Here is a 19770-nt window from a genome sequence, read left to right on the forward strand (position 1 = left end):
TTTTTATTATTTGAATGAATTTTGTTTTAAACATCAGTGTAATCTTAAGACTTAAACTTATGAATAATTTTTTAATATAAATTTTTTAGCTCATTGTTTTATTCACTAACAATTCATTTGGTTATTATAAAGTGCAATCTGAATTGAATAAATGTCAGCTACAATCTTTACTTTCTAACATGGGTCATAGGACAGATGTTAGGTGAGTTTACTTAATTTCATAATTTTATCTAATTTATTGTTGACAATAATCTCTCATAAGAAATAGAAGTAAAAAAAATGTAAAAGTTATTTTAAAATTGTTTTAAAAGTTAAAACTTAAAAAGTTAGAGCTTTCGTTCTTTTATTTTCATGTTTTTATTTTTTTCACGATTAAATTGACAAAATGAAAAAGAAAATCTTAAATAATGAATGAAAACTAAACATAATGTTGAGTTGTAAAAACTATATTTTATTATTAATATTGTTATAGAAATTAGCTATATGCTATTTCCTGGTACTGCAGGTAACAATATATATCAGTTTTTTCCATTTAGAATTTAATGACAGCGCATGAAAAAGCGTTTGCCCAATGGTCATTTTTAGACTTGCAGGCTTGATTTTAAAAATTAATCTTTATTTGCTATTTAAATTAAAATTAAAATAAAGAAAAGAATGCTTTGAATAAATTTTAAAAGAAAAAATAACAAAACAAATGTCCTATAAAAGTATTTAATAAACAATAAAGGTTTGTTGCTAATAAAAAATGCTTTGGCAAGTTCTTATTTATGTGTTTTTAAAAGTTTTTGCAGACATGTGGGTGAGTGCAAAAAGGCTTGAACCCAGAAGCACAGGCCAAACAGAGAAGATTGATATATATATATATATATATATATATATATATATATATATATATATATATATATATATATATATATATATATATATATATATATATATATATATATATATATATATATATACATACATATATATATATATATATACATACATATATATGTGGGCAGGCTAAATTACCACATAAATTTTTCTGTTAATCAATTTTACTGATGGCTGCAAAAAATATTGGTAATTTATTAAATTGCGGTAGTTTAAAAAAAATGTCCTAATAAAAATAATAATAAAGAGAATTTTATGTTTAACGATGATTAATTCACATAAAGCTTATGTGTTAACTATTTTTTATTTAAAACAAGGCCTGACATAAGAGAAAGGTCTTGCATCATCTGAATTGCTCTCTTCGCACAAAGATTGTTCCTTTCTATGCCAATTATGACAGAATCTTTCTGCTTCTAATGGTTATTGAAATGCTTTAAGGCTTTTATATATGACTGTAATCTTGGTCTCAAATATGCCATTGCTGATTTTAAGTCACCAAGGTGTCGCAATAAAGCTGCATAATTCTGTGAATTATGCACTAGGAGTTCAAGGGAGCAATATGAAGGCCAACAGTGCAAAAATCCCTATATATATAAGATATAATCGCTATATATAACTATATATATCTGTATCTTTATAAGATATAATCGCTTTTTAAAACACTGTAAAATTTAGAAAGATTTCTAAATTGTTGTTTCAAAACTAGGAATGTGTTTCAAAACTAGGAATGTGTTTCAAAACTAGGAATAAATCACATTGTCAAAAGATTTTTTCAGTGCAAAACTATCGAAAACAAGCCTCTCACAGGAACCCTCAAATCAAAAACTGCTTAAGTCAATAGATTTTTTGTAAGATGTTTCGAGAGTGATCTTTGCAGGAATGTTGTTGATCTTAATACAATTAATTGTCATTTTTATAGACAAAACTTAATGTTGATACTACTAAACATTGGTTATGTCAAAAATGATTCTTATCTAAGTAAGAAACGGCTGATATCAGCAAGAAATTTGAAAGCCAGAATCAATTTTGCAAAAGATTATATTAGTTGCACAGTTAATGACTGCTCGAAAGTCATTAAATGTCAAATCTTTTCTCTGATGAGTTAAGTTTTATGTTATTTGATAGTGACAAAATTAGGTATGTTAAACATCCAATAGAAAACAGAGACAATCCAAAATATTAGTTACCTATTGTTAAACATAGTGGAGGAAATAATATGGTTTAAGAATGTTTAAGTACTGACAATATATTATATATTATGTTTTGATATATTACTATGTGATATATTTTATATAGTATAATGCCTTAAAATATGCTCTTGCCTTGCCTGTAAATATCTGGTTTAGATCTAAGACATTAAATATCTAAGAATAGTCAGATATTTACACAAAAGTTCACACAAAATAAAGTTTTTTTTGCTTTTTTCATTGTTAAAGAAGTGCTTCATATTTCTTTAATTGAAGATAAGAAACATATTTAAAAGTTTTTTTTCCACTGCCACATTAAAGTTATAAGGGAAAAAGTGTAGGGCTTATAGTAAAAATTTTTATATTATTTAGGGATCAAAATAGGTGTCAGACCTTCCCCTTAAACCATTACTGAGAGCTGTTAGAGAAGTGCAACTAACCATTGTTCCTTTTTTTAGTAGAAATAAACAATGGTGGGTTTCAACCCACCTTCTCCTCCTCATCCAAAAAAAAAGGTCTCAAAAACTGTCCAGAAGGCATCAACGTCTGACACTTATTTCGACCCCTGTTATTTATATAGAAATAAAAGTTATATATAATAATATAACAATAAAAATGTTTAAAAATAAACAATTTGTTAAATAAATTGTATAAGATTAATACAGTTTCATATTGATAGAACTTTGTCGCTTAATGGTGATGCAACTATGATACTAAGTGGATCAGGAGAGTCTGTCAAAATATGGAACAGGTTCTTAAAAGTAGTTTTTTTAAATATATATATAAAATATTGTTTTAATGCATTTGCAATCTGTTTTTTTTATTTTTTTAATGCTATTTTTAAAGTTTGTTAAAATGTTTACTATTGTAAATGTTTAAAATTGTAATCGTTTAAAATTGTAAGTTTAATATTTTTATTTTTGATATGTTTTCAATTTAATGTCAAAACTTTGTTGTATACCCTTTCTATAAATTAAGGAGTTCTCAGAAATGTATACGTACATTAGATTCAGAGTATTGCCTTTGTTCATGTTTTGTTCCTGGTGATCGTCATGCTATTGTGGGTACCAAGGTATCAATTTGTTTTTTTTTAAGATGGTGATAATAGTAATAGAGAGTGATAAATGTTTAGTTAACAATCACTTTACTGTGTTTTTTTAAATTATATATAATTTATATTTTGTAAGTAGTTATGTTGTAAATTTCTGTATGATATATTAATGTATGATGATATTTGTATTAAATCAGAGTGGTAAACTTCAGCTTTTTGATATCAGTGCAGGAATTCTTCTCGAAACTGTTGATGCCCATGAGCAACCTATTTGGTCTATTGCTCTATCTCCAGATAAGGTTGTTAAAATTTTAATGTTTTATAAAGTTTTACATATTTTTTTTTAATGTTCAGTAGTAGCTTGAATATCATGTAACATGTTGCTTGAATATTGTCAAACATAAATGTTGTGCAGTCATTTTGAATCCCAAAACCGTTAATTGGTGCACATCTTAATCTTAATAGTAACAGTCTTTTTCTACTTGAAGTGGCTATGTTTTTGTGTTTTTAATCCATGTGAAAGTTAATATGTATACAAAATTCATTTAAATTGTTTTATAATTTATTAAATTGATTAGGCACTTACCATCTTGAAATGGAATGATACAAGAAAAAAATGTAAAAAATGTAGTTTCCAATATGAAACAAAACAAGATTTTTTTTTATTTTATAAAAAAATTTAAAAAAACAATTTAGATTTGTTTTTTAAAAGGTGATACAAAACCAAAAGCAAAAGTGGTACAAAGTAAAAAAAGTTTTGATTCGTTTTGTATGAGGCGATAACAAACCAAAAAATTTTTATTTTGTTAATGTATGTTATAAATCTTTTAATAAAATGCTTGTTATTTTATATAAATAAGTTGAGATTTCATTCAAATAAGTCATTTAATCATGTCGTTAAAAATTTCAAATCATTAATATGTATTATTGCTTATATATCATTTTACCAATTTAACAAGATATTATTTATATACCATTTATTACCAAGATATTTTTGATTTTTATGTGAAAATTTTTTTGGTTACTTATTTTTATGATAAATTATTTTTTTATTACTTATTTTTATGATAAATTGCAATTTTATAGTAAACTCAAGCTGCGAGAAAATCTTTTTTTTTTGTTAAGTTATCTTTAATTTAACTTATGTTTAATTTGTACCACAGTACAGTGGTCGGAAAATTTGATTTTTAGCAGACATTAAAAAAAAACTCAATAATATTTTTTAACATTATTATTTTTAAATACCACAATCCAGGCTATTCAAAAATATATAGGTTTTATTTTTTTGCTTAAAAGAAAAGTCAATAGCTGAATTCAAAAGTGATTAAAAATCGATGAGTAGTTTTTATGTAGATTTTTTTAAAAACAAATATTATAGTAAAGAGTTAAATTTCAAATAATAATTTTTTATTGCATAATCGCATAAATTATTGTTGTTTGTAATTAGCATAAAAATAAATTTTGACAACCCTGGTGTTGGTAAAGACTGATTGTGAGCTTAAGACATTTCTTCCAGATTTTTTTTTGTTTCCTTTTAATTAATAATGGTAGTTAAAAAGGTGAAGATGAGTCTGACTGTGTATATGAAAGTGTACTATTTTCAAAGATGGTTTTGTTTGTTTTAATGTAAAACATCCTTTGACTTTAGGATCTTTAGTAGGTGTTTTCACTGGTTTTGGTGTGTGGGCTTTTTCAGCATCATTTATATTTTATAAATTCATGCAAGCATGAACAAGGTCATAAATCACTTTGATCAAGGTCAATTAATTTGCTGGCTGAGTGGAAAGATTGTGTCCATTATCACTAGTAATTTCACTACTAGCACTAGACACATCTTTGCTACAGCTTGATGCAGCTAGAATCAGGAATTATCTTTTTCTGGATATTTTGCAACAGCTTGATGCAGCTAGAATGCACATTCTTTGCAACTGTGTTAATAATTGAAAAATAGAAGCCTGTTTTTTTCACCATTCAGTACATCAACTTTGTGCTTTTTTTCAACACAAGAAATAGTATGGAAGTATTTGAGCTCCATTTTAATTTTCAGGACATTTTGACTAGTATTATAGTCATTATTGCGCTGTATTAATCTCTACCCTTTATAGAGCATCATATTCATCCACCCCAGCTGGCAATTTAACTGTTGTTTCTTTTTAACTATCTCTTTCACTGATCAAAAATGCTTCCATTGATCGGAGATCATTGATAACTTTCCTGGTGAGCTCTTCCCAGATGCTGTATTGTCTGTGTATATATCTTAAAATCAGAAATAATTGAAACAATAAGTTAGTAGTTACTTAAGTTAAGTTATTTAGGATAGTAATCAGAAACTAGGAAATTAGATTTTTACAATAAAAGTTAGATTGTTATGACAATTTTTGAATTTTGAAATCTGCTTATTAGTTCTGTAGCTATGTGTATGCAGTCTTTTACTTCTTGCTATCTAAGGAAAAAAAAAAGAAAATAAAGCTTACAGAAATTCTAAAAAGCATAAATGAATTTAAGTAGAAATATAAATAATGAACAATTTAAAAGGTTTAATATGATAATTTATATGTAAAAATTTTACCTTTATTATCAAGTATAGTATATATGGTAAGCTATATCAAGTTAATATAAATTTAATTAAATCATTAATTAAAATTATATATATGTATATATATATATATATATATATATATATATATATATATATATATATATATATATATATATATATATATATATATATATATATATATATATATATATATATATATATATATATATAGTTAGTATATATTTTATATATCAAGTTGTATATCAATAGTATATATTATATATCAAGTTTATAAATTTAATTAAATCATTAATTGAATTTATATATATGTATATATATATATATATACATATATATATATATATATATATATATATATATATATATATATATATATGTATATATATATATATATATATATATATATATATATATATATATATATACAAAAGTTTGGAACACACTTGCGTTTTTGACGGGAACGACACATTTTGTGTAATAACATAGCAACATATATTTTATATAACTACCATAACAAACGAAATTAATCTACAGTCAGTAGGTCATTAAAAATCCACAGTTAGTATTTTGTATATTGTCCTCGACTTTTCAGAACAGCTTCTATACGCCTGGGCATCGAGGTTACCAAATTCTCACAATACTGCTGACTCACTTCTGTCACCCATACACACTTTATAACCTCTATTAGATCCTTTTCTGACGTAGGTGCTTGTTCAGCAACCTTTTGTTTAATTAAGGTCCACATATTTTCAATGGGATTGAGGTCTGGGCTTGATCCAGGCCATGGACCTAAGACCTCAATCTCAGAATCCCGAAGCCAACTACTCACTGCCCTTGTTTGATGGCAGGGAGCGCCATCATGCTGAAATGTGGTGCAATTGAGTATCCCCATATGATGGGGAAGTTTCTCTTGTAGGATACTAAGGTAGACCTGACCATTGATCATTGTATTTCGTGGCATGAACCAGATACCTCCCTTGCCTGCAGCGCTAAAGCTTGCCCAGACCTTCACTGTAGGTGACTTCTTTACTGTTGGTGTTGCGTATCTGGCATTGAAACGTTGATTTGGTGGTCTCCTAACACGACATGACTTTGATTGAAACTGAGTGAAGGTAGCTTCGTCCGAAAACATCACATTTCTCCAGTTTTCTGCCACCCAGTGCCGGTACTTCCTGCAGAAGGCCTATCGGTCTTTGATGTTTTTAGCGGTCAACTTGGCTTTTTGTTTTGCTGGTGGAGCACCATAATTTGCACACATTTCGTGATTGAAACGTGCGCAAATTATCCTTTCCATGTGCCATTAGAAGATTATGGGTCGGAATATCTGCAAACACATCCAGAACAAAATCTAATATTTACTAATATTTAATTAACTACTAAAACAAGGTAAATTGAACATAAAAATCAATCTTTACTCCTTCTAAAATATAATTTATAATTTCTACCTGTTTAAAATGATTCCAAATTATGGGCGTAAAATAAAGTCGTATTTAGAATTCAAAAATAGAAATTTCTAACCTGTAAAGCATGTTAGCAGATGTCTACACATGCACGTGAATCAATCTAAGAACGTAAACAAGTCAGACACTGCATAAGAAATTTATAGCTTTACGAAAATGGCTTAAATGCCAAAAATGCAAGGGTGTTCCAAACTTTTGGCCAAAGCTGTATATATATATATATATATATATATATATATATATATATATATATATATATATATATATATATATATATATATACACACACACACACACACACACACATATATATATATATATATATATATATATATATATATATATATATATACATATATATATATAGCTGTATATATATACATATATATATATAGCTGTATATATATACATATATATATATACAAAGCTGTATATATATATATATATATATATATATATATATATATACACACACACATATATATACATATATAGATATAATACAGATGTGAAATACATATATATATATATATATATATATATATATATATATAAATAAATATATATATATATATATAAAAATATATAAAAAAAAAAACACAAAAAAATGAGTAGCCTCCTCGACTGTAGTGGCCCCCCTCGGGCCTTGGGGAGGTGAATAATCTAAAAAAAAAAAAAATTATTCATATATACACATATATACATATATATATATACACACACACACATATATACATATACAGATATAATACAGATGTAAAATGTTTTTTTTAATATTTTACATGTTTAGAGAGGTTTTATAACAGGAAGTGCTGATCATGATGTAAAATTTTGGGAGTTTGAATTGATCAAAGATGAAGAATATTCTTTAACAAGGTTTTTTTTTCTTTTTTTTTACTCTATTTTATTTATACTTAGATTTAAATCAGCATTTGCAACTTCTTTTGTTTAGTTAATTCCATTTTTTCAGAAAAAAGAGTAGGGTTTGTAATCCCGTGCTATATTTAAAATCCCGGGATTTCGGGATTACATTTACCTATTCCCGAATCCCGGGATTTTGAAATACCTGTTTTTGAAAGATTTTAACATATTATTTTAGAAAAATTTAAGGAAATTAATAAGACATTTAAAGTATGTTTAGAAAAAACTTACAAATTTCAAGGAAGTTCTTTGGTTTGATAATATTATACATACTTAATTATTAAATTATAAAGACGTTGTTTTTGTAGATATAATATACGTATGAAATTATTTTTGATTATTCTTAAAATACGCTTTGAGGAAGCAGAGCACATCCAAAGTTTCATCCCCCAGACGACTTCTTATTTTTGTTGCAAAAAGTCCGGCCGCAGAAAAAGCACGTTCTGGTTCCACACTGGTAGGCTTAATAGTCATTAAAAATCACACGCTCTTTGCAAAAAATCACCACGTGTTCCTCCATTTTCAAACAACACCATTTCCTTTTGAATTTTCATCGATAATGTCTCACATCAAGTTGGTATGCTGGGCAAATGTGCTTTTTTTATAGCTTCGTCTGTGATTCTTTTGCTGTTTAAGAGCAAGAGAAATAGATTCAGATGAAGAGTCAGAAGAATCAGAAACAATTTCGAGTAGTGCCTCATTTGAAACAGAAAGTTCAACTTCTGATTCAGATTCATTAGCTGTTAATGATGTAGCTGGATTTGTAGCGTCTAGTCTTTCAAGTAACTCAACTATTAATTTGCGACATTTTATTGAAGTCGGAACTGTTACTAGCTCTATTTCAGATTCGGCCTGAATGTTGGTTCTACCATTGTGCAGATACTGAAGGATCCCACTTGCATCGGTATGCCTTTGTTGCATTCGAAGAACGAGAGATGAATGCAACTTTTGACTTATAACGTTGTTAGCATCTTTAAGTTTTTTTAACATAAAAGTTATGGCAACATCGGCTGTAAACAAATAAGCATCCCGACGGCAAAGGGCCTCAACTGTTGCTTATACTGGAAGTAGCGCATTAATGATAGCAGATACAGTTTTAAGCTCAATATTAGATAAAGCCAAAGATTCACCTTCCGGTAGACTTATGTCTATTAATGCCTTTTGTATACAATTTTTTAATAAATAGACGCGTTGAAGCATTGACAAAAGACTATTCCATCTTGTCTTGTAGTCTTTAATTAGACTTTTTTAATTAGTTTTTTTTTGTGATTGTCTGAACATTACTATTACTTTTCGTACCTTTTTGATCACTGGACCACAATTTACCTCAGTAACATCAAATTCGTTTCCTCGATGCCAATTATGACTAGCAGCAAGATCAACCAGTTTATCGTTGTCAGAAAAATCATCATCCTCGCAAGAGTTACTCTCTGAAAAATCGTCTTCTATATCTGATTGTTCGTCTTTGTCGAATTGCTGATCTACTTCTCTTTCTATATCTTGCTTTTGATATAGTACTTCAATAATGGCCAGTTGCACACCATGGGCAAAACATAACTGTTGATTTACAGGTAATATTCTCCCAACTTTTTTCATCACACTTGCTCCGTCAGTCATAATACCAACAATATCTTTTCTCAAATCAAGTCCATTTTGTGCAAGCTTTTGTTCTAATAGCTCAATACACTTATCTGTAGACATTGATCCCGTTTTACGATCTAAGCCTAAGCTCCAGAACTGACAATTTCGTGCATGTAAATTAATATTCATGTAGCAACAGTTACGCAATGATGTCCATTCATCAAAAGATAAAGAAAATCTTTCTCCTACACCGAATTCAGGTTTTTTTTTGCTAGCTATTACAGTAATTAATTTTTTTGCTGTAATCTACAACCATTTTACTCACAGTGTTGACTGTTGTGGGTAAACTTTTGAATCCTGTAGCTATAAGACCTGCACGTATATCACTAGAACGTCATATCACGTTGAACGAAATCCCATCAATGGCTGTTAATCGTGCAAGTGTAGCAGGAAGTGATTTTTCTTCTCGCTCCAATATCGGAAAATAATTGGTTAACGTTTTTTTTTAGTTGGTGTGAGGTTAATTTTATGGACAGAAAGTAAGTGCGTATAGAGACCTTTCGTTGAACCACCTCCAATTTTTAAAATTTTTTTGCAGTCAGTAGACTTACACATTGCTGTTTGCCCTTTTTCTTCTCTTAAAAAATGTTTCCAAACAGCAGAATTACTTTTTTTGTCATATTCCATGTACGAAGCCATTATAATTTTAGAAAATTTACTGTTCAAAAAACCAGCAATTTTATTTTTTATTTAAAACTTGTACTTTAAAATAGTCACAAACAGATAACATCTATTTGAGATAAAAATTGTCGGAAACTTGAATAAATGTGACTAAGCACCAAAAATTTTTAAGAATGTAATTGCAATCCAATTTCAATTGTTATAACAACTTTAATCCAATTATTCGAAAACATAACTGCAAGAATTTCGAAATTGTTAAGTTCGAATTTTAATGCAATCGAACAAAAAAAATAATTTAATTTAAAAATTTCAACTGAAAACGATTTCAAAAAAAATCCCGGGATTAAATGCTTAATCCCGGGATTTCGGGATTGTTAAAAACCGGGGAATCCCAGGATTTGGAGATTCCAGGATCCCGGTATTCCCAACCCTAAAAAGGAGGGAAAAAACAAAAAGTAAATAAAAAAATGATTGCTACTCGAGGCAAAACCCTTAATTGATGTAGCTGCACTCCTTGCATGTGACTTTATCTACTAAAGCCCATAAAGTTTTTAGTGGATTATCATCCTAACTGAACTTTTTTTTTGTACAAGTTATGTCAGCAGTGGAAATTTTTTTTTTTGACTCAACACTTATTGGTATTATTGTAAACAAAGCTTGATAAATTTGTTCAAAACGCTTTCCTATAAATGTTCATTAAACCATTGTAGTTCTTTTTTTATTCATACTGTAAAACTATTGATGTATTTTTGATAGCGTTTAAAGTTAGATGAGGTTAGCTAGTTTTTTATTAATTTTATAATGCAGTTTGTTATTTAATGATAAGATTGTTTATTTTTATTGTGTTATAACAATACAACAGTTATTTTCATTATTGTTTTTATTCATTTCTTGATCAACATTGGTATGTTTATTTTGTTAAAATCACTGTACAAGTTGAATAATAAGATTTTATAAAAAAATAAACATTGGTGTTTTGTTAAATAAACTATACTTACTGGTATTTAGCTCTTGACGTGGGTTGTGAAGATAATTCAGAACAGAATATATTATCTTTTTATCTCAAGAATTCTTTATTTTAATACTTAATAGTAGACTTTGATAATTTGTCTTAACTTAAATTTTAATGTGAAATCAGTAGTTATTCAGGTCTTGTGATGAATAAAAATTGCTCAACGCAATGGCATAACATAGTTTTTAATGTCCTAAAATTGTTTTTATTTTATTTTCATATTCAACTTTTCTGAACTACTGCAATTTACTAAAATAATTTATATATTTCAAAAATAAAAACCAAGCAATAGTTAATTTTTTTTTATCTGAGATTTTATGAAAAAATCTTTGTTATAAAAACAAATGTATGCTTTGAACATATTTTTAATGTTTACATACAATTTCATTTCTAGTAAAACAAAATTTCTAGTAAAGTAAAATAAAAAGGTGGAAAGAAAGCATTATAGGTTTAAATGATAAATAATTTTGGCAAAAAAGTAAAAGGCTTATTGAAGAAAATATATATTAATAGTAGATAATTCCAATAAAAAAAGTAAAATTTACTTATTAAATAATATAACAGGGGATAAGTAATTATGTGGAATGAGTTTAAAATATCTGTACAGCTCAATAAAAAATAAAAGCAATTAGTAACATAACATATTTTTACAAGAATATAAGATTTTTAAACATTTTTAAAAAGTTTTAAATTTAATGCTTATTTAGTTTTTTTACTCAATTGTCTTCAATAGTTTCTTTTCGACGTACATGATCTTATCAAGACTTCATCCCTCTAACAAGCTCTTGTACGTGTTCCATATCAAATTTAGGTGAACATTTCTTTAATTAAAGCCACTTTCTCTAACTAATGATTCAGCGAATCTTCTTCACAAAAATGCTATCCAAACTTTAGCTTCAAACTAAAGAGTTTTTGCATACTTTATTAATGGAGAAGCGTTTTATCATCAGTATAATTGAACCCATTTCCATTAATAATTAAATGTGAAATAAGATTCATCATTCAAAGCCCAGTCATGATCCTTATAATTCATATAAAGAAAACAACATTTGTTTCTTACTTCCACTATCTGAACAAAATTTCTATCTGGTATTTTAGTTTTTGAAACAATTAATCCACATGTTTTTGTAAGCGCTCCTTTTCAGACATTGTTTATGATTGAAACTTTTAAAATAATTTAAAAAGATAAATATGATTTTTGTAATGGGTTAAATCTAGTTTATTTATAAAAACCACATAATCGTCTATGTGCAAGAAATGTCCTAATTATTTCAAAACAAAGTCATTCCAGATAATTACTTATCACCCATTATAATAATAGTTGCGCTAAAATTTAAAATCAACAAGGTTTAACATGGACATTACATGGTTAGATAAAAAATGTAGTATATTTTTTATATAGACTAGCTTTTTTTAAGTATACATACCGTTAATAAACACTGCATTTATCAAGAGATAAAATATTTCAATTATTTCAATATTTTGATAATAAAGTTAGTTTTATAAAAATTGAAACATTTTCAAAATTTTTTCTGAATTTATTATATTTGTAAATAATGAGCATGTTTTATGTATTTGTAGTTTTAACTTTTGTAATGAATATTTTATTGCATATTAATTATTATATATTATAATATATTTATATATTATAATATATAATTATATATTTTGTGTGTGGTATTTAAAACTTTAACTAATTTATTAAAATACTGTTAAAATAAACCTTAATTACTTGATTAAAATACCATTTAAAAAACATCAATTTAGTTATTAAAACATTAGCAAACAGAAAAGTTTTTGGTTTAATATAAATAGCATAACCCCATGCTAAATCAATATTCACATGCATGAAATGCACTACATCTAATTCTTTACCATAAAGCCTGAAGTGTCTTAAGCTAATATAGTTAATTATTTGTATTAGTTTAATTGTTTAATTATTTTTATTATTCTCAATTGTATTTAATTAACTATAATTTACTATAACTATAACAACTCTGTTATAATTCTTTTATTACTCCATTACTATCTCTTATCATTTCATTGTCATCTTTTATCACTTCAAATATCATTAAATAGTTTTTTTATTTTTTATTTAGCACTCGCCTAGGTATGACACATACTCAGACTTTGAAAATGTCTGAAGAAATATTAGCAGTAAAGTTCAGGTATAAATCAAAATGTTTTTTTTTTTTTGTATGTGACTTTTATTTGCTTTAATAATATTTGATTGTTTTGAAGTATTTTAAGTTATTCAAATTCGATTGCATTCAAGTATCAATTTCAATAAGTTGTAATTATTTGCTATTGTTATTTTATTTAAATGTTTTTATTTCTATTGCATTTAGTCCTGATGGTAGACTGCTTGCTGTTTCTTTACTTGATAGTACAGTTAAAGTTTTTTTTACAGATACTTTGAAGGTAGTTTTTATTGTGTTGCCATGGTTTTGATAATGAAGTCTACTTTTTTTTTCTACTGAAAAAAAAATTATCTTAAAATTAAAATTGTTATAAATAATTATTTTAGTTTTTCTTATCAATATATGGTCATAAATTTCCTGTTTTATGTATGGATATTTCACTAGTAAGTTGCTTTAAATATATGGTCATAAATTTCCTGTTTTATGTATGGATATTTCACTAGTAAGTTGCTTTAAATATGTGGTCATAAATTTCCTGTTTTATGTATGGATATTTCACTAGTAAGTTGCTTTAAATATATGGTCATAAATTTCCTGTTTTATGTATGGATATTTCACTAGTAAGTTGCTTTAAATATATGGTCATAAATTTCCTGTTTTATGTATGGATATTTCACTAGTAAGTTGCTTTAAATATATGGTCATAAATTTCCTGTTTTATGTATGGATATTTCACTAGTAAGTTGCTTTAAATATGTAATTTATTTTTGTTAGCATAGTTTTTTTTATATTTTTATTATTGAATATTCTTTATTATTATACTTGTTATGTTATTTAAAATTTTTATCAGGATAGTACTCTGCTTATAACTGGATCTGCAGATAAAAATATCAAAATATGGGGATTGGATTTTGGTGACTGTCATAAATCAATATTTGCTCATGATGATAGGTGAGATTTTAAGTTCACATATTGTAACCAACATTTTAAAAATCTTATTTAAAAGAATTTTGTGTTTCTTAAAATTTCTAATTTTTTTGTGTAAGCTCTGAATTGTTGGTATGAATTGAGTTGAGATGTTGTGGCCGAGCCTTTAACAATTCTAATATGTCAGAATTTGATAACCTTTTTTTTTTTAGTCACCAACCCTAAACAAAACAACAAGCTAAACTTCCAATATCTCGAAAATGTTGTATAAAATTTGTTCCTGGCCATATATAATCATAACAATATCATCTAGTTTTATCCTCCAAAAAATCTATATTTCCTAATTTTTTCCTTTTGAATGAATTTCGAATAAAAGAGTAAATTTGTTGATGATCATACTTTAAGAACTTTTGATTACAAAGTGTTTAAAAAAAACAATGTTGTAAAAGTAAAAGTTTTGATTTGTAGAGTATATATATATAAAAGAAGAAAAAGAAAACGAATAAATGTCCTATGATGGGTCACATCGTTATCCTAGCATATTCAGATTGGCAGTTTTCTAATTTATTTTGCACACCTAAGTTTTAAAAATTACCTGCCCAAACCTAAACCCTCAATTTATGCATTTACTAAAACCTCACAGTTCCCTATTTTAGTATGACATCATTAATAACATTTAATGCTAAGCTAAATATGCTGTTATGTGTGTATATATATTTATATATGTGTGTATATATATATATATATATATATATATATATATATATATATATATATATACATACACGCACACACACAACAAAACTTTATTTTTTTTTTTTTTTTTTTTATCAATGTTTTTTAATTTATCTTCTCTTTTTTTTAGCATAACTGGTGTTCAGGTGAGTTTATTTTATTATGTTTCATTTATCTTTTTTTATTAAAAAAACTTTAAAAGCAAAGAGGATTTCTGATTAATGCAAGTTTTTCATATAAACAACTGATATTGGGGGAAGGGGGAATGATTTTATCTTATGTTTTAATAGAATAAATATTTTAATTTTATTGGTATAAAAATAGGTATATATAGTATCTAAAATTGCCTAATAAATAAATACCAAGTTTGTAGAGTTGCAAAATTTAGCAGCTCCAGGCTCTTGAAGTGATACAATTTTGTTTTTCAGCAGAAAAGTATTATTCATTGTTGAATAACTTTGTGGAATAAATTATTTTATTAACGCTTATATAGTAATTAATATATATTAATTAGTAATATTATTTTGCTAGTCATATTTTTATAACATAATATATAAACAACTGGCACTTCCTATATTATTGTGGATTATTCACTCTTGTGCTGGCCTTCAATAAGACATAAGGGAACACAAGACATATTACAGAACATAGAGCAAAAGTTTACGCATTTCTAATTGTCATAAAATAATCTGTTGATATACCGTCAGATGGGATAATATGGCCAAATTTTTTTTCAATAATTTGCTAAATACAAGAGCTGTAAGCATGTAGATTTTATTCAAGAATTCATGCAAAGTGTAAACTATATGTAAAAATCAGCAATGTAGCTTTAAGACTTTAACCAAAGTTTATTAGTAAAAATCATTTTTCAAAAATCTTAAAATTGTGTAATTAAGTCACTTAACAAAAAAAACCTGATTTAAACTACAAAACATTGCAATAAATGTTTAAGAAATTAAAAGAAGTATGTTTCTAATTGCAAGACTAAATTATTAAAATAAAGTTTAAAATACAAATGTAATAAAATACAAAAATTCCTAAAAAAAAATTGCAAAGGCATTTTGTGACCTTTCTGTAAATCATTTTCTCAGAGCCTGGGTCATCGCTGAAGTTAGTCTTATTGTAGTTCATTATATTAGAAAGAGTCCTTGGTCAGGGTTTGCAAATTGTTGAAAAAAACAAGCTTTTCTTCACTTGATTGTTGAAAAAAAAAAAGCTGCTTTTCACTTAAGCTGCAGAGCTCCTTACAAAGTTTTGACCAATTCTCTGTGTAATTAGGTTGTGGTGCCCTTTCAAGAATCCAAAGGGCTAATTTTTCCCAGAGTTGTTGGTGAAGGTCAGAACAATATCCTTTTGTTTTTTAAGGATACTTTCGATGAAGTGTCTTAAGCAAATAGGATTTGTCAAGTGTAATTATATTTTGAGCAATGAAAAGCTCTTCATTGGCAGGAATGACAGTTTGACCAGAGTTCCGCATTATTTTGGTCTAACCATTAATTTCTTAGAAACTTTGAAAGTCTCAGAGGTTCGGTTTAGGGTCATTTAACAGGAATACCAGCAACTATGATCTTCATAGCCTTAGCCACTCTCTCTCTCTCAATGGGGTAGTTACTGCGTGTGTAACCTCCCTTTGAGTTGTATGTCCGTGGCATATTGCAACTAAAAAAAGTAAAAGTAAGATTTATAAACCAAATAAATATATGGTCAAATTACCTCAACTTTTAAAATGGCCAGTTTACTTTTTTTTTTATATTCTCAGCCATTTTTTATGTTTATTTTATTTTTTTTTTTTAGTGTCATTAACTTTGCAGAAAGTAGGACATCTTTGATTTTTGAATTTTTCTCTTTATTTAACTTTTTTTTATTTAACTTTTCATTACATATTAAACACATTTGTAAACTAGTTGTACTTGGAATATAATCATACATTTCTGCTGGCTCAGATTTAACATCACAATATTCATCTTGATTTTTTTTGCCACTGTTTTTTTTTTTTTCTAGATAAGGCAGAGTTTTACATAATTAGATTAGATTCTGTTTCTAACCTAATAAGTCAGTTTTCATATTATCTGTATTTTCTGTTTATGAGTATTTCTTCAAAATTATTAATTTATGGTTTTTAAAAGCAATGATGACACATTTGTGTGTACAAACTTTACTCGTGCAAAATATAGGCACACAATTAAGCAAAATACATAATTTGGACACGCATTTTAAATAAAAGAGCCACACGTGTCTTGCAAACCACATGTTTCAAAATCTATAATTTAGAACCACATGTTTTCAACCCCTGGAATATACCATCAACTTTTATTGTCTTTATTGAGCTATTATACATCTTTCCATTTATTTCTTGTGCTATATTGTTTCTTCTTTTTCTTTACAGAATTCTTTTCTATACACCACTTTATTTAATTTACTTGTGTGTTTTAAATTATAAAATTACTTTAATAATCTCTTTTTGCTTACTCTCAAATTTATCTCCCCGAATCCAATTACGGTTTTGGTAACCACCATTTTTTTTGTCTCTGTACAATTAGCCTAACATCTTTAACTTTTTCTCAATTTTTAGTTTTTTAATTTTTTCAAAATATTTTTTTTATTATTGACTATAGGAGAATATACCTATGACTATAGGAGAATATAATATATATATATATATATATATATATATATATATATATATATATATATATATATATATATATATATATATATATATATATATATTCAGTAGATCTGTCCATTAGGTTTAATTATATTTCTTTGTTGTATTACATAACTCACAGTTGTATTATTATTTAGTTTGTTTCTAAGACACATTACTTCTTCTCAATAAGCAAAGATAAAACATTGAAGTATTGGGATGCTGACAAGTTTGAAAACATAATGACATTAAAAGTAAATTTTGAAATAAGTTTTATTTTTGGTTATTTTATTTATCTATACAAGTTTTCTTCTATTTAAATTTATAATTAAAACTAAATTATAAAACTTATTATTACTTTTACCATTTATTGTTATTATCATTTTATTTTCTTGTTTAGGGTCACCATGCAGAAATATGGGCTCTAGCAGTTAGTACCAATGGAGAATTCTTGGTCAGTTTTACGATGTTAAATAAATTCTTAAATTTATCCAATTTTTTTTTTCTTAACCAAAAATACAATTCTCATTTTTATTAGGTAACTTGATCTTATTTAAGCTTATCTAATTTAATAGGTAACAGGATCTCATGATAAATCAATAAGAATATGGGAAAGAACTGAAGAACTTTTGGTCTTGGATGAAGAAAGAGAACAAGTAAAAATATTTATTAGCAATGTAGCATAATAGTACAAATATCTTTTTAATGTTTTTTTTACTTAAGAAATAAGAGAAGAACAATTGTAATAATCATAATTGTAAAACATACTCAAAAAAAAAACTAAAATGATTGTAAAAATAGTTTCCAAATAAAAAAATTTTAATTGGAAAATTGACTACCATTTAAATACCATTTTTCTTCTTTTCCATTAATTTTTAGTTTAAATTCAATATACAATGATAAGTATTAGGGTGTCCCAAAAACATATCATACAAATTTAATTTTGTTTAAATAAATAAAGATTTAAGATGAAATTGATTTTAATTTACAGCTTTAACTTGTTTCAATAAAAGCAATAATAAAAAAATATTAATTGGTGTTTTAATTTAGTTTAAGTTAATTTATTATTAATTTATAAACATAGAAATAGAGTTAAAGGGTTATTTTTAATAAAAACAACTTTTAAACTTTCAAAACTATTAAATTGAAAATGTTTTAAAAGAGAACAGTTGCTCTTTTTTATTTAAAAAAGAAACAAATTTGTTTTAGATTGAATTAAAAGAGACAGAAATCGAGATGATGATGCTACAAGAAAACAATATTATCAAGTTAGGAAACAATAGATGTTGTGAAAATGCTTACAGGAAAAACTGGTAAAAATGTCAGAGAAGGTCTAAAGGCATAAAGAAAAAAGGAACCATCAAGATGCATACTTTTCAAACATAGTGACAATCAAACTGAATGTTATGAACTTTATTTACCTCCAGCTAAAGTCCAGAAACAACAACAAAAATTTCAGAATGATGTAAATGTTTGTCTTCTGTTTAGAAGACATTTTTTACAATTGGCTCCCAATTATAACCAAATTTAGACTTCTCTTAACAAGGCTTAACGAGTTGACATTGATAATATCCTGATATCAAGATTAGCTCTAAACATGAAGTTACATGCTATAGTGAAGTCTGATGGTGCACTTTGATACAAAGATTTTGAAAAGATACATTTGGGAATAAAGAAGTGAGGATAGAATTGCCATTAGGGTAAAAATGAGGATAGAATCTAAATTTGGTTAGAATTGCCATTAGCATAACTTCACTATTGTCTAGTCCACTAAACTTCCTATTTGGTATTGTAGACATCAAAAGCTCCAAGGGAGGTAATCAATCCATTACTATTTAAATCATGCTTGAGTACTATGAGATGTCTGAAAAGCTTATTATATTATTAAATTGTGTTTGGACACAACATCCAGTAACACTAGGGGGAAAATAGGGGCCTCAAGCATTATTATTTCCTATGTCCTAAGTAAGCTTCTTCGTTTAATGCAC

The 19770-nt window shown here is 26.5% G+C and overlaps 1 protein-coding gene across 1 annotated transcript in view; it reads left to right on the forward strand.

Moving 5' to 3' along the window:
* Positions 1 to 19770, forward strand: part of LOC100200695 (WD repeat-containing protein 3) — a 66137-nt gene that overhangs the window by 20482 nt on the left and 25885 nt on the right. The window contains exons 14-26 of the mRNA XM_065792583.1: positions 90 to 202; positions 2746 to 2817; positions 3045 to 3138; positions 3315 to 3416; positions 7928 to 8013; positions 13432 to 13500; positions 13681 to 13753; positions 13860 to 13916; positions 14324 to 14424; positions 15266 to 15281; positions 17941 to 18036; positions 18183 to 18236; positions 18358 to 18438. Of these exons, the coding sequence (XP_065648655.1) occupies positions 90 to 202; positions 2746 to 2817; positions 3045 to 3138; positions 3315 to 3416; positions 7928 to 8013; positions 13432 to 13500; positions 13681 to 13753; positions 13860 to 13916; positions 14324 to 14424; positions 15266 to 15281; positions 17941 to 18036; positions 18183 to 18236; positions 18358 to 18438 (1014 nt within the window). The remainder of the gene's footprint in view (positions 1 to 89; positions 203 to 2745; positions 2818 to 3044; positions 3139 to 3314; positions 3417 to 7927; positions 8014 to 13431; positions 13501 to 13680; positions 13754 to 13859; positions 13917 to 14323; positions 14425 to 15265; positions 15282 to 17940; positions 18037 to 18182; positions 18237 to 18357; positions 18439 to 19770) is intronic.

Source organism: Hydra vulgaris, chromosome 03 (genome assembly GCF_038396675.1).
Source record: "Hydra vulgaris chromosome 03, alternate assembly HydraT2T_AEP".
NCBI lineage: Eukaryota > Metazoa > Cnidaria > Hydrozoa > Anthoathecata > Hydridae > Hydra > Hydra vulgaris.